The 16,917-nt window shown below is 40.5% G+C and overlaps 1 protein-coding gene across 2 annotated transcripts in view; it reads right to left on the minus strand.

Moving 5' to 3' along the window:
• sgsm1a (small G protein signaling modulator 1a) overlaps positions 1 to 16,917 on the minus strand; it is a 61,826-nt gene that overhangs the window by 26,223 nt on the left and 18,686 nt on the right. For both annotated transcript variants that reach the window (XM_077241370.1, XM_077241369.1), the window contains exon 3: positions 13,711 to 13,786. In XM_077241370.1, the coding sequence (XP_077097485.1) occupies positions 13,711 to 13,786 (76 nt within the window). The remainder of the gene's footprint in view (positions 1 to 13,710; positions 13,787 to 16,917) is intronic.

Raw genomic sequence — 16,917 nt, forward strand, 5'->3', positions numbered from 1 at the left:
ATTCCTTAGAAAAAATAAAAAGACACAAATTAGACAATTGTGTTTTTTTTTAGCTTGAGGAATTTTATGAGAAATGTTTGAGTTTATATGGAAATCTTGCATACATTGGTACTGTACCTTGGCACATCTGGGCACAGTCTGAGACGTTGTTAAGACCTCATCTCTGGATGAAACTCTGGATGATACACATGTGAAACTACTGCAGTATTTTGGAGTCAGCAAAGAGCTATCAAATCTCATTGCTGTTGTAATATTAAAAAGATCTCACTTGGGATGTTTTTCCTTTACTAGCCTCTTCAGTGACCTCCAGTATTTCAAGCAGCAGAGGTTCAGTGATGTGGCAGGAGACAGTTGAGTGGACTTGAGATGGAGACAGAGCAGGGCAGAAAAAGTCACGGTGAATCAGAACTCAGTGAATTACAGTAACAACCAGCTGAAACCAGAAACCAGCAATGCACACGTGCCCTATAATCATCTACCGAATCCCATTGCCGCTACAGGCACGTAATAAAACGAGTTAGAGGCCATTTATCAAAAGGCATTTTCCAAGCTACTTTGATTGGTGTTATTCCGAAACATTATTTAAAAAAAAGTGTCTGCACAAGCTGTTTCTGTGAGCTTTAACTGCAAGGTTTTGTTGTATTTCTATCCCAACGAGACACTTTTGAGAACAATAATTGCTTGGATGCAGAGAGAGAAAAACAGTCTAATTTACAAACATTTCAAACCTGCCTACAGCATTTGACCCCTCACAAAGTTGTGCTGATTAAATTCCACGGAAGGTAATATTGCTGTCAGCAGGGCCGTGCACCGATATTTTTAGGGGCAGTGGCCCAAACCAAGAAAAAGGGCACTAATCACAAAACATATAAAACTGTACATATATACACACTAGTCCTCTAAAATTATTTGCTATATACTTGAGGGTGTCAAGGAATTAACTGGATGATGATCTTGTTATTTCCTGTTACATGAAGGGGGCCATTTGCTCTGGCCCCCTTCCTATTCAAAGGAGTGATGAGATACTTAGTAGACTGTGCTCACTCAATGGCTAGCTGTCTAAGTGGTGTCCGCAAAATAATATAGAATTCATAGACAATTGGAAAGGTTTTTGGGGCAGACCTGACCTGTTGAAAAGAGATGGTATTCATCCCTCCCGGGATGGTGCTGCTCTTCTCTCCAGTAATATGGCACATAGTCTTAGAGCTCAAACATGACAATCTGGGGCTCAGGTCAGGAAGCAGACAGACTGGCTAAACCGACCGTCTGCTAGCTGTCTCACGTCACTGAGGTCAGATAAATTCTTTCACATAGAGCCTCGTTCACCCAGATATCATCATATAGAGACTGTGTCTGTTCCCCGAATTAGGACATGAAAAAAACTCCTAAACCCATTTAAGGGTAAAAATGTAATTGATGTTCAACAAATAAAAAGCAGGTTGATTTCCATTACACTAGAGTAGATGTTAAAACTTCATGCTGATTTGTACTCGACTTTCGCCAAGATAAGCACCAACTAAGACGTAGCTTTACAGTAACCTATGCTTCTCCATCCATTTACGCCTCTTTCTATCTGGTGATGTCAATCTCCTTCTGTCTGGTTGTTAATGGCTGCAGGGTATTTGGCGCGTCAGCACACACAACGGCTGCAACCACAGTGCGGTCTCCCCAGTGTATCAGCATGACAACCGTCTGGATTGTGCTGAGTAGGGGACATCTCTAGGGTCTTCAAGTGGGCACCTTCCGTCCTCAGTGTTTCGTCGACTAGCCCACCACGACACCTCAAGAGGGCTCGACAGTGACCCTGGTGTCCCAGAGTCACCCCCCTCCGTCCCCCACTGAACTCAGCCCAGCTTACTGACCTTTACACAATCGCGATCTCTCACAATCTCCGCAACCCGACCATACGCGCCAACCCGCTTGAATAAGGCTGTCGAGCCCCACTGCCGTCGTTAAAGCAGGTCAGTGGCAACGGTTCCGTATGGCATACTACCGCAAAACACAATATCTTTCCAAACACCAATCCTCATTCACGCAAAATACACAGGACATAATAACTGTAACTACTATGCAAACTATACAACTAAACCAACAGACTCTTTGAGTTTTTTAAGAAATCTTCGAAACTGTAGCGTGGCGGCCTGCACACTGCCAGCCAGAATCTTTCCATCTCAACCACAGCCAGTTGCTGCTCCTCTCTGCTGCTTCAGAGAAGTTCTTTACTGTGCAACGCAACTCTTGGCCACTGAATCCGACGTCTCTAAGGAACCGAGTTGTAGAGTGTGCCACAAATTCTCGACAACCCACTTCCACTGGATAAACCCGGACTCTCCATCCTCGCTGTTCTGCTTCAGTGGCCAGCCGAGCATACCGCAGTTTCTTCCTCTCATATGCCTCATCTACAACATCCTCCCATGGCACTGTTAACTCTAACAGTTGAACAATGCGTGCTGATCCAGACCACAAAACCATATCTGGTCGGAGGTTAGTGGTGGCAATCTCAGGTGGAAAAATAAGCCGCTGATCAAGATCATAATTTAATACGGATGAACAAATGATAAAGCTTGGGTTGCTGAATATTCGATCCCTTACTTCAAAAGTACTTATTGTTAATGATATGATTACAGATTATAACCTAGATGTGCTGTGCTTGACAGAAACCTGGCTAAAACCAGATGATTACATTACTTTAAATGAGTCCACCCCGCAAGATTACTGTTATAAACATGAGCCTCGTCTGAAAGGCAAAGGGGGAGGTGTTGCTGTAATTTATAGTAATATCTTCAGAATTACTGAGAAGTCTAGTTTTAAATATAATTATTTTGAAGTGTTGGTGCTCAATGTAACACTATCTAGTGTAAATGATAAATCACGTTTGAGATTTGTTCTGGCTACTGTATACAGGCCACCAGGGTACCATACAGACTTTATTAAAGAATTTGCTGATTTTCTATCAAGAGTTAGTACTGGCTGCAGATACTCTCGATTTAATATTATCACATGGAATCAATGTTGATGCTGTTGAAATTCTACAGCAGAGCGATGACATCTCAGATTATTATCTAATCTCGTGTATACTTCATTTAGCCATGGCTGCAAAGTCGACTCTGTGTTACAAATATGTTAGACCTATCACTCTGCCACTACAGATCGCTTTCTAATAATATTCCTGATCAGTTTCATCTCCTCAGCATCCCAGATAGCTTAGAAGAACTCAATATTGCGACAGAAACTTTTGACTCTCTCTTTTCCAGCACTTTAGACACAGTTGCTCCTTTGCGCTTAAAGAAGATTAAATAAAATAGTCCAACGCCGTGGTACAACCAGCACACTCAGGCCCTTAAGAGTGCAGCCAGAAAAATGGAGCGCAACTGGAAGAAAACAAAACTAGAGTTTTTCCGCATTTCATGGAAAGAGAGCACAATGCGTACAGATGGGCCTTAAAAGCTGGTAGATCTGCTTATTTTTCAACCCTATTAAAAGAAAAGAAAACCCTAGATATTTATTTTAAACAGTGGCTAAATTAATGAAAAATAAACTTCAACCCCAGACGTTTCCAAGCAGCACAGCAGTAATGACTTTATGAACTTCTTTATTTACAAGATTGATAATATCAAGGAGAAAATTATAACTATACAACCGTCTACTACAGTATCGCACCAGGCAGTGCATTGTAGTCTCCCTGAGGACAAATTTGATTCATTCATTGCTATTGGAGAGGAAGAATTTTCTAAACTCGTTAAATCATCTAAATCGACAACATGTTGTCACGATCCACACTCAGGAAACACAAAAGATCCAATAATGCAGTAAATTTTAATGGGGAAATCCATACTCACAAAACAGTCCAGGCAGGGGTCAATATCCATATACGCAATCCAAACACAAGTAACAATGAATAGACAGAACAGACCTCAGACGTGGTGTGGTAAAAGACAAGGACTCCGTAACAAACACTAAACAAGCAGGGTACTTGTACACACAGGCTAACAATCATAATGGGTGACAGCTGGGTGCATTGAACAATGATGAGAACAGACAAGGATTGTGGGAAATGCAGTTTCTAATGTGACTGACACTGTGGGGGAAGAGGACCTCAAGTGGTGAACCAGGAAAACACAAACCCATACTGTGACACATGTATGTTAGACCCTATACCGACTAAGATATTGAAAGAGATGCTTTCAGAGGTCATAGATCCTCTTCTTAATATCATGAATTCATCTTTGTCATTAGGATACCTACCAAAAACTTTTAAGCTGGCTATTAAACCGCTTGTTAAAAAAAACACAACTTGATCCTACAGAATTAGTCAATTACAGGCCGATCTCAAATCTACCTTTTCTGTCAAAGATACTAGAAAAAGCAGTATCCTCACAACTATGTTCCTTTTTTAGAAAGAAATGGTATCTGCAAGGATTTTCAGTCAGGATTTATACCATACCGTAGTACTGAAACTGCTCTCATCAGAGTCACAAATAATTTGCTCTTATTCCCGATCATGGTTGTATCTCTCTATTAGTGTTCCTCGATCTTAGTGTTGCATTTGATACCATTGACCACAACATTCTTTTAAATAGACTTGAAAATTGTGTTGGCATTAGTGGAATTGCATTAGCATGGTTTAAATCATACTTTTCTGACAGTTATCAGTTTGTAGTAGTAAATGAAGAGATGTCTTATCGATCAAAAGTTCAGTATGGAGTACCACAAGGCTCAGTACTAGGACCGTTGATGTTTACTCTGTACATGCTACCCTTAGGAGATATTATTAGGAAGCATGGCATTAGTTTTCACTGTTATGCTGATTATACTCAGCTCTATATTTCTTCACGCCCTGACGAAACTTACCAATTCACAAACTTAACGGAATGCATAGCTGATGTAAAAAACTGGATGACTAGAAATTTCCTACTACTTAATTCTGAAAAAACAGATTCTAATTATTGGACAAAAAACGTCCTCACGTACTAACTTAGAATACTGTCTAACACTCGATGGCTGCTCTGTCAAGTCCTCGTCTTCGGTTAGGAACCTGGGTGTGCTCTTTGATACCAACCTTTAATTTGAAAGTCAAGTGTCTAGTATCTGTAAAACCACATTTTTCCATCTTAAAAATTTATCTAAATTACTTCATATACTCTCAATGACAAATGCGGAACAGGTAGTTCATGCGTTCATGACATCAAGGCTAGATTTTTGTAATGCTATTATGGATGATTGCCCTGCACGCTTAATAAACAAACTACAGCTGGTCCAAAACGCAGCAGCTAGAGTTCTTACCAGAACCAGGAAGTATTACCATATTAGCCCGGTTCTGTCAACACTACATTAGCTCCCTATTAAACATCGTATACATTTTAAAATATTGCTGATTACTTACAAAGCACCAAATGGTTTAGCTCCCCAGTACTTGAGAGAGCTCTTAACGCATTATAGTCATACATCTCGGTCAGCGCGGCATCGCACGTCAAGTTCATAGAGAGCTTTATTCAGTCCATTTTAAATTCTGATAGATATTACCTAAGAAGTTCAAGTAATGCACTAGAAATCCACGCTAATTTAAGAGACTAAGAGAAAGCACTGACACCTGTAGGATTTCATCTGACGGTACTTTTTATTTAACACTAAAAAGTTAAATAAGCATATTATAGTCTATCTTTTCAGTAAGATCAACGGTACCGCAGAACGAGTGTGGCCATCCATGAGTGCATGTTCACAGAAGAAAACAACTGAAGAACAGCGCTGATTGTTCTTTTGATACTCGACAACGACGGAATCCAACGGCGTGGGCGAAGGTATAAGGCGTGTATTACATTTTATGAATTAATACCGAAAGTAGTATAAACACGGCAGAGATGGCAAGTTCAGCAGCTGGAATCAGCTGGGGTGACGTGATGCTAACAGAGAGCAGACAAACGACTAGACAGCAGCGCAATCCACCCGTCACTCAAGTGGCCACGCCCTTGATTATGCAGCATTTTAAGGCTTAATATAATTTAAACGGATGAGTTATAAAAAAAATTCACCCCCCTCACAGATGTCATGAACGGCAAAATAAGCTGTATAGACCAAAACAATTTTAGACACCAGGCTGTAAACATATTTTTTTCTGCTGTAAAGTGGGGCTTTTTAACATGGAGGAGATTACAGATTTGACTCACTTTTGCTCCCAGCCTCAAGTGGCCAGTCTATGATTTGCAGTTTAATTCACTTCTGTGTTGGTTTCAAGAGAGAGACAGGGAGGTTGCCGCTTGGTCCAAACACAGCACAATAATTAGACATCGATGAAAGTCAAATGCAGCTTCAAACAACGACAATAAAATAAATATTTTTTAACATTTAACACGAAACATTCTTCAAATTTTTTTCACAGTCATTAATCTATGGTCCACAAAAGAAATATTAAGCCAATAAATTAAGATAATTGATATACAGTTATCAGCACTGAGGTAGATTCCACTCTCGTTGTGTATGAGAGAAATAATTTGCCGTGCAGCTTCAGATGCCAAAAGCTGAGTCAGTTTTTGCTTTCACCTTCAGGGAATAATTGACTGTGGTTTGAGACTCCTTTACCTGCTTAACACGCATGCAATTGCAAACGTTGCACAAGAGTTATCACTGGGAAATTGCATTTTTAGAGAAATATTTCTATGCAACGTGACATTTTTCTTCATCAACTACACCTTTGCTCGCAAAATGATAGAAAATATCCCCTCCCGCTCCTCCTCACAGGCTGACAATAGGACGATATGACTATGGAGCACATCGCCCAACACTAACCTCAACCCTTGAGGACAAAAAGGCAGTGGCTTCTGCCATGCAGCCACCTCCCTTGCACACGAGAGATAAAAGCTGTTTAGAACATGTTAAATGCAAATGTGAATAAAGCTGGACAGGACAATAAAGCCTTCACCCAACACAGTTAATATGACCAGGCAGAAACTGCATTATTAATGACTACTCATTTATTCTGTTTACGCACCGCTCGATCATTAAACATCATGTTATGGTACCTTGATATGAATTTGCACAGCAACGGAGAAGGTGTGTGTGTCAGTGTGTGTGGAAGATTGATAACTTTATTATGTGGACAGATTTACTGCTCACAAACAGTGGGTAGCACTTACTGCAGCATGCTCAATCACACATTCACTATATGTTGAAATTATCACTCTATGTTAATCTACACTCAATAAACATGACACTTCTCCTTTTACTCCCACTCTGACATTAATGCACTTTGGCGCTTTCCAAGGCCAGTTAAATGTTGAATGTTCTACCTGGGAATTAGCCAAACCATCATGCTGCCCAACATTTGGCGAGTACTGAAACACAACTGATCCCCAGAGTCTCCCATGGAAATGAAAAATTACATCTCTTTAAAGTGGTCATGAACTGCATTTTGTTATCACTTATAATGTTATTATGATTTGTAAAAAAAAAAGGTCATAATTTAGAAATAAAAGGCCATTTTCTACACTGATTTTCGTCTTCTGATTTGAATGCTGTGTTAGAAGTGTCGGCTGTGAGAATGTAAACACCCACTGGTATGATTGGCTAATATCTTTGCATATGAAATAAGTATTACATGTGGAACTCTCTTGAAATCTTTTACTAAGTTTTTACTATTACAGCTATCAAAATTAACTAATCGTGAAAAAGTGTTTATTGTAGCACTATATTTAGTATTTAGATCTAATCCCGTTGCATGAAATCAGTGACAAGCCGATGACAGACATGTCTGTTGAGCGCATGAATACAGTGATCTCGTCATTGCAACTCGATTTCTGCACTCTCACAAATGCTTCCATCATAACTGAAAACACATTGCAAATAAAAGATTAGTTGTGTAGTGTAGACAATGTCATTGATTATAACGAGAGTTTTGGTGAAAGTCCAGAACTCAGTCACTGATAAACTTGCGCTGTGTGATTGACAGCTCCAGAGATTATAAACGGAGCCTTTGATCACTTTCTGTACATAATTTAATCAATTTCAATAACAGATTATTTTCATGCTACTAAGAGAAACAATGTGAAGTTGATTGTTTAGTCACTGTCTTAATTTACTGACACATAAACCGCAATAAACAATGAGACAAAGAACGTCTGACTGTACATTAATCATTACATATCAGAAATCGCTGATCACAGATTATGCATTAGAATTAATACCTTTACTTACATGTTGTAGGATTACTGTACGGTTCATATTTTACAGTAAAAGTATCTTTGCAAAGGCTGCACTGAAATTGCGACTGATTTACCAAAGAATTCAGTGAAATGTACCTGAACAAACAAATAATGCTCTACTGAGACATTCACATAGTTGAAAATAAATAACCACTTTCCTATGCCCCTTTCACACAGCGCGTTGATCCCGGGAAATTTGCTGGGAAATTGCCAGAACGCCCTCTGTGTGAACCCAGACACGACCCGGGATTGATGTCGGGATCGATGCCAGGTTGGGGACCTAGTAACATTCCCGGGATCAGTCCCGGAACGTGCGCTGTGAACAAGCTGTAATCAATACCGTGTCGTAATGATGACGCTGAAGTGAAGTGAAAGCAGGCAAGTGAAACGGTACGTAATGCGCTAGTTTATGACCGAATCAGAGAAAAAAAATGCACAAGCGTGGTTTCACTTCAGAGAGAGAAAAATGCACAAGCGTGGTTTCAGAGAGAGAGAAATCGCAGCTCATAAGCAAACTATAGACGCTGCTGAGACATTACATGTCACATCGATGTCACGTGTCTTTACGGGATTTTTACGAGTTGTGTGTGAACGCACTCTCTGATTCCGGAAAATCTGGAAAATCATTCACAGTGTGAATGAACCAAAATCAAACGAACCCGGGTCAAATCCCGGTTCGCTTTATCCGTGTATTTTCCGGAATCTCTGTGTGAAAGGGGCTCTAGTGGGAAATTAGGATCCTTTAGATCTCTCCTTCTCATCTCACAAACGTGCCAGTGGGTGGGGACTGTAACGACTGAGACAAATCACACACACAATTATTTGTTTTAGGTACCAAATAATATTTAAAACTCACTCTGGGATCTGATCCCTGATTTCCCTCTTGGCTCTCAACGAAGGCGGTCGCATTTTCTCTCCCTCTCCCTCCCCTCACCTCTCCTGCTTTGCTTCTCTCGTCACGTCTACTGTCTTGTACTTTGAGAGACTCTCGCTACACTGCTCTCCAAAACCAAGAAATTATGGATTTGATCAACTGGTCTCTCAACGCAATTGACACCATCTTCTCGACGAGAAGCTTGGGTTCGGGGGAACCTGACTGCCCTGCCGGGACGTTCGCAGCTGGCTACACGATGGACGCGTGGGAGAGGTGGCGGGTCGTGTGTCTGGCGGCTCTTTCCGTGGAGGACGTTGAAGATATCTACCTATTCGGCACCATGATAACAGGTCTTCTGCCGATTGGATTAGGCATTGCCCTGGTTTATCGAGGAACTAAGCAGACGGTGACAGCTGTCAAAAGCCCCGCAAGGCTGCCCGTGATGATTGAAGCGGTGGGCAGAGCTGTCAGCACTCAGACTGGGTCTATGAACCACAATATGGATAACATCATGGAGAAGCTCACAGCTTTGCAAAGGCAAATGGATCGTTTCAGAGACCAAAACGGACCAGGAGAATAGCGGTATAAATTGGATGCGGCTACTCGCCCGAAGACCAAACAATCCCAATCTTATCTGTTTCGGCACCCCCCTACCAGCACTGGCCTTGGCCAAGGCCCCTGCTGGAACAACAACTCTCCCGGAAGAGCACTGCAGTGAGCCGCTCTTGCATTCCTTCCCCGACTCCTCAGACACCTGCTGATTGTTGACTCTGCCTGGGACATGATCATGGTTGTCTCCATGGCAACTTGCTGTGTATCGCTATGACAATCCTGCGGACTGAGGCTCCTAGATTATGGTGCTGGCTTAGCGACTCTCTCCAGGCCTACACACACATGAACTTACACATACACAGATATGCACCTAACCCACACCCCATCCCACGGCTTCGCCGCTTCGTACCCCCAGTCTGACAGGCGGGTCTGTGACCAGCGCCATAATGGCTGCAGGACCGGATGCTGCTTGCCTGGGCTGGACTACCTCCATCCCCCACTCCCCACCATGTTGCAATGTCTTGTTTGTAGAGTGTACTGTTTATGTGCTAATGTTGCTGAGGTGTTTTTTCCTGTTCCCAGACTGTTCTCCTTACAGGAGCATAGTCTGGGGGTCGCCTTTTTTCTCCTCACCTCTCCTCATGTCATGCTGTATTTTTTTCTCAAGTTGGCGCTGATATAGCAGCCTCGGTAACATCTTATTACCAAAGCAAATTCCTTGTATGTGCACAACATTACTTGGCAATAAAATTGATTCTGATTCTGATTCTGATTCTGATTCTGAACATGGGCAAGAAGGATCTTTGGCTTTCTTGACTTCTCGGTACGTTCGTGGTGCTGTGTTGTCCTGAATGACCTCAGCAGGCCCCAGGCCTTGACCAAACCAGCCATGTGCTCATTCAGGAGAGAGAGGACCTTCTCAAGCTCAACAGAATCAAGGACAACCTCAGGAGTTTGGCAAAACATCTTCATTCAACGCAGAAGAAGTCCATCGCAACTCCCACCATTTGCTCTGCATGTCCCCTCAGGCCCAGGGCCAGCAGGCCACTATCTGCACTCCAGCCATGGGAACAGAGTCGAAATAACCACTCAAGTTCATCATATTATCTTCTTCATCCAACGGAGAAGAAAACGATTGCAACTTCAACATTTGACACTCACTGAACCATCAACAAGTTCAATTTTCAACAACTTCAAGAATTGTGTCCACTGCAAGGCCATGCAAGTATGATTTAAGAAGGTGCTTTGAAAATGATAATATTGATGGTTCTTTTCATAGTTAAATGGATCTTTTCCATAGTTCCATTTCCTAACCTCCGGTTTCATTCTGTCACTTTTACCATCTACCTATGCATGCATGAATGAACGTTTAATTGTTTGTATGTTAGTTATGTTTTCGTGTTTTTGTTTATAAAACTTGTGCACAATTCTGATTCTCTGCTTGCATACGAAGTTTACTTTACAATTTACATTATGACTACATGCTCTTAATAGTACTGTACAGTAAGAAAGACATTTCCCTTCCCCGGAAATAAATATTTCTTAGAATCAATAAATTCTAAATTCTAAAATAATTCACGGGACAAACAGGTGGGTTGATTGAAAAACTAATTTTACTACATTAAGTTAATTATATTAACTAATCCAAATATTCATAATCAGTTATAACCAGTTATTATTGATTATTAATATTTCATAGAGCTGATTTGCTACAGGACAAAAATGCGATGGATGATGTAGAAGTAGGCATTGATCTGATTCTGCAAAGTCTTTTGTCGCAATATTATGTCATAATGTGACAAAATCCGATACAAGTTATTTTCAGAGCTTGGATTCAATAAAAGCTGTTGTTGGACTAACAAGCAATTTTTGAGTTCTGAAACTTGTAGGAAGTTTTTATAGTACAATGACCTCTTACATGACAAAAGATCAAGGAAAATTAGATTTCTCAATTCATGACCCCTTTAACATCTCGACTGTTTCTCCTTGAAATTATTAAACACGTAAGATTAAATGGAGAGTAAATGGATATTTATTTATATTTTTGGTGAAACCCCCTAATAATCTAACATGCATCTTAGTAGGGCTGGGCGGTATATCGAGTTTGTACAATATATCGATATTTTTTTTAAAAACGATATGGAATGAGGCAATACGGTTTATATGGATACAGTAGTTTGATACGAGCACATCTGAAAAATACCGGAGGACGCAGTGTGAGCTTCTGCAGTGAAATTACATAGTACAATTTGTCCTAAACATGACACAAGCTTATATTACGCGCTTCAAAATAACTGGTAAGATATAGTTAACAAGTTTAAAGCAGCTTGCCCTGTCAGATGCTCGGACAGTTGCTGACTGACAGATAAATACGTGCGCTGTTTAATGCGTTTGAGACGTGGTGCTTTCCTCAGTGCTTAACTTACATTTCACAGGTATATTCTCCATCTGTAAATGTTAGAAAGTCAAACAAATATGTCCCTTTCACTGTCCGGAGAGGACGAGCCCTCTGCAAGTAGGCTAAATCTCCGCTAAAATTCTAGCTTCCGTTAATGAGCGCTGCCACGTGCATGCGCGCCAAACAGACAGAGCACAACAGAATAGTAGCGAAATAATTCTGACTAAAATATAGCCTACATATTGCTAAAATATTTGTTGTTGGAGACAATAAATGTGTCAAATGTGGAATTTTAAACCCACAAGTATATTTTTATGAAAGTGACCATTATGGGGTAATCAAATGCAGGCTAATATAATTAGTTTGTGCTTTTGTTTTTATTTTCATTTCTAGTTTAGCCTTTAGTCATTTTAAAAACAAAAGCATTATTTTTGTTTTTAGATTGTAATGTTAAAATGTAATGTGATTTTAACCACTTTTTAGCACATAATATATTGCATAGCCTACATTGCATTCCCTATTTGTTTCCATTATCTATGTCAACGTTGTTTGGATATCATTAAGCAGGATGTGAAATAACATTTTTTTTAAATTAAATACAGATTTTCTTTATCCAAACAGAAAAACGTAGAAAGTAGGCTACCGAGATATATATTGTATATCGCCATTTAACCAAAAAATACCGAGATATGATTTTTTGGCCATATCACCCAGCCCTACATCAAGTCTCATAAAACATCTCTACAATGTTACAAACTTCTCAGATTGGTAAAGACACCAAAGTCGGCAAACACACAGAAAAACTGATATTTCACAGGTTCACAGACAGCAAGGGTAAAAACAATATGAAATGCAATGATAAAATTCAGCAATTCTTTCATACAGCAAGGATGAAATTGATCGACAGTAAAACATTTATAATGTAACAAAAAATTATGTTTCAAATAAATGCTTTTCTTTTGAACTTTCAAGAAAATAATAAATGTTTCTTAAGCAGCAAATCAGCATATAAGTAGGATTTCTGAAGGATCATGTGACACTGAAGACTGGAAAATTCTGCTTTGTCCATCACAGGTATAAATTGCATTTTAAAATAGAAAACAGTTATTTGAAATTGTAATTATCTTTCTCAATATTAATGTCTTTACTGTATTTTTTATTAAATAAATGCACCCTTCTTTAAAAAACACAAAAGAAAATCTTACTGACTCCAAAGTTTTCAACGGTAGTGTATATATTTCAATGAACTCAAACATTTTGCATCAAGTTTTTCAAGGACCAAATTATATTATGCTATCCACATTAATTTTAAAGCTCTATTAATGCTATACTTTCTTTTTCAATTTTTATTTTTTTAGATTTAACTTGAGACCAAGTTGACATGTAAATTAACCATAACCAAGAACCAGTAACTAAAGTATAGTTTATGCTTTCACTTAGTACTGTTAACCCCATGTTTGAAAACTCTTTCTAAATGAGAATATCTGCACCAGGTAATCTTGCAGTGTAGCTGAAAAAAAATAATCAATAAAATGAAAAGGCAAAATTTGAGCAATAAAACACTTCATTTTTTTCAGGCTGCAATGCTTTAAAATACAGCAAAATACATGAGTAGGGAATTGGGGTTTGAAAGAAAGAAAATTTTTCTACTAACGCATTTCTGCTAAATGGTTCAATGATTTTTGACTTACCACAGAATGAGACAATATGGCTGCTGTCTTCATGAACAAACTTCCTTGTTACTGCTTCCTCCATGATCTGCTTGACCTGTGTTGGACATGGAGACACAGCAGAGGCTGATTGAGTCAGCTGAATGGATAGCATGATGAATTAATGGAAACATTGTAGAGCTTATTTAACACATTGTGGATGTTCCCATTATTGATGAATCTGTCAAACGATGCAGGTCTTATATGGAAGTAAAATAACGATGACTGTGAATAAAAAAGCCTGTGAATTGAATTAATTGAAAAGAATATGCATTGCATTAACCGTGCTTGCATTTTAATGCAATGTATTTTTAGGGCTTGCATTTTTATGGGCTGAAATTCAACATCGTCGTATATTTAAGCTGTGAATATTTCCATTAAAAACATATCACACATACTTTCATTATAAAAAGAAATTCTACGGGTAATTTTCGGTCCTTTTTTTTTCACTTTACAAATTCGAGCAAGCAGATTTTTAAGTGCAAACAGTTAATGCAATGGATATTTTTTTTCAATTCAATTCAAAAAGCTTTGTTGTTTCAAATACGTTTGTCATTAATTTTCTTCCAAAGCTTATGAACCTATTTTCTCGAACAAGTATCCTCATTAGTGCCATCAAACACTCAAAGCTAGAAGAAAAAAAACCTCTGCAATAAATGACAGGAAGGAGAGTGTATACGTGGCGAGTAGGACGAATCCATGACTCATCTCCCCTGACTATAAAGAGAAAAAGGAGAAATTGAGAGTCGGTATGCGTGATTTATGTATAAAGCACTTTCTCATCGTGACTGTGGATGGTAGTTTTACAGTAGAAATCATTTAAATAAAATGTCAAAATTTTTATAATGTCCTGGATAGACTACACACACACACACACACGTATATACAAAGAAATACACATTCAATAGATGATCACGTCAGATGTTGTGGGTGTTTAAGTAACTTTAAGTGAAGGTAAACTGCATTTGCGTGCGTTCAGAATGTATTATTGGCCTAGTTTCAATGAGAGATAAAATGACACTAAAACACACGTGTACTTGTGCATAAAGGCTTTTCTGAACATTCTCCAGTATGGAAGGGTCTGGCTGAAAAAAATTAGCCTGCTGATTGGCTTCAGGAAGTGGCTAATGGAAATTTCCTGTTGTGGGTTTCTTCCGTTCATACATTGGACATGACATGAAAGTGTGGGCAGGGGATGTGAAAAGTAACCCTGGGTTAAGCAAAGTTTTACACTTGTAATCTTGAAAGGGGTTCAGTTCCCTCCTGTTTCGCCTAAAGGCTTGCCTCATGAAATATTTATACGCTTCTTACAGTTGTAGAAACTGTGATGCACTTTTCAGTGTTAACATCTGAAAGAAAGAGTCAAAAGGGCCAAAATGCCAAATTCTCCTCGGTTTTCCCTGGGTTTTTTTTGTCTTGTTTTTAACAACCAGGGTGGCTTTACGTGGTAACATTTCAAGCCCAAAGAAAAAATGTATTGCTCAAAGGATATCCTTTCTTAGCTCAGGAGACTTCAATTGATTTCTCAGTTACATTTCAGCATTTTCTCAGATGCTTTCACTGAAATCACTTGCATATTATGGAAACTATTCAAAGGGTTGGGGTCAATTTGATTTTTTTTTGAAGAAATTAAATCTTTTATTCAACAAAACTTGTAAGAAAATATTTTTATTTCAAATAAATCCTGTTCTTTTGAACATTCTATTCATGAAAAACACTGTTCACAAAAATATTCAGCAGCAAATCAGCATGTTAGAATCATTTTTGAAGCATAATGTGACAATGTTGAAATTCAGCTTTGCAATTATAGGAATAAATTACATTTTAAAAATGTATTAAATTAGAACAGTGTAATAATATTTCAGAGTAATATTGTTCCCTTTCGAGAGGTCTCTCCTATTGCGTAAGTAGCTTACGCTATGGGAAAACTCCTTTTCTCGAGAATATTGAAGTCTTTATGTAAAACGCATTGCAGCTGCACAGCTGACAGCAATGAACGAAGGAAGCTCGGTCATTGGCTGTGCTGCGGCAACTTGCTCGAACCAATGACGGGGCGACTCTGAATGCGCGACCAATGAGCGCGCTTCGCGCCCACGCGCGTCAGAGCCCGCCAAGATGGGCGTGGCCAAGAGCTATTAATTGGGCGCCCCGTCATGAGAGTTCTTTAGATTTAATCTCCTTCAGCGAACACCTTCTTCGCTGGATTCTCCGGATTATTGAAGCCCTCGCCGCCGTCGAAAAGCATACCAGCGGGATTGCTACGAGGACGTCGGCACCTTCAGCCGCCTTCGAACGTCATCCTACTGAGCCATCCGGCGTGCCACACACGCAAGTATCTTTACATCTGTTCGCCCCGCGACACTTGTAAAAGAGCAATTTTCTGAGGCGTTGTTTCAAATGCCTTCCTGCACGTCGTGCAGAGACCTTCTCCCGGACGGGGATCGTAACATCATCTGCGCTCGCTGCCTGGGCCGGGACCACGCAGAAGCTGCTTTGACCAAGGGCGGATGCCCGGAATGTGATGACCTGGGTCTCTCCGCACTGCGGGCTCGCCTCGCCGCTTTCGCCGTGAGCGAGCCCATCGCCGCCACCCCTCTGTTTGAGCCGCGCACTAAGAAAAAGCGCCGCTCACAGAGGCTTCCTGAACCTGAGCTCAGTGACGTCACTCCGAGCCAGTCTCCGCGTGCTTCACCGCCGCTCTTGCCTTCCCCACCGCCGGTTCAGTTCACCCAGCCGGACCCACACCCCTCTAGCAGAGCGGTGGGCCTTGTTACTTTCGGCGCGTCCGCGGACGATGGGGGAATGGATGACAGCTTGTCCATCGACGCTGCATCGGACGACTGGCCGGGCTCCACTCTCGACCCCGCCCCGTCAACGCTAGCTAGCACGAGCGGGGGCTCCACCATGGATACCGAGATTATCCGTGTCCTCTCTAAGGCCGTGGAAGACCTCGGGCTCGATTGGTCTTCTCCCGAAGAACCAACCCGGAGCCGACTGGATGAGTGGTTTCTGCAGGGGCGCCAGCAGGCCCCTCGGCAAAGGCCTTCTCCCTTCTTCCCGGAAGTTCACAACGAACTCACCAAGTCGTGGAAAGACCCCACTCTGCGCGCCTAAAGCCTTCTTTTTCTTCTTCGCTCTCCTCTGTGGACGGCGCGAAGGAAAGAGGCTAGGAGGGAACACCGCCCCTCG

This window comes from Siphateles boraxobius, unplaced genomic scaffold (assembly GCF_051911475.1).
Source record: "Siphateles boraxobius isolate OS27281-9 unplaced genomic scaffold, OSU_SipBor_1 24, whole genome shotgun sequence".
Lineage (NCBI taxonomy): Eukaryota > Metazoa > Chordata > Actinopteri > Cypriniformes > Leuciscidae > Siphateles > Siphateles boraxobius.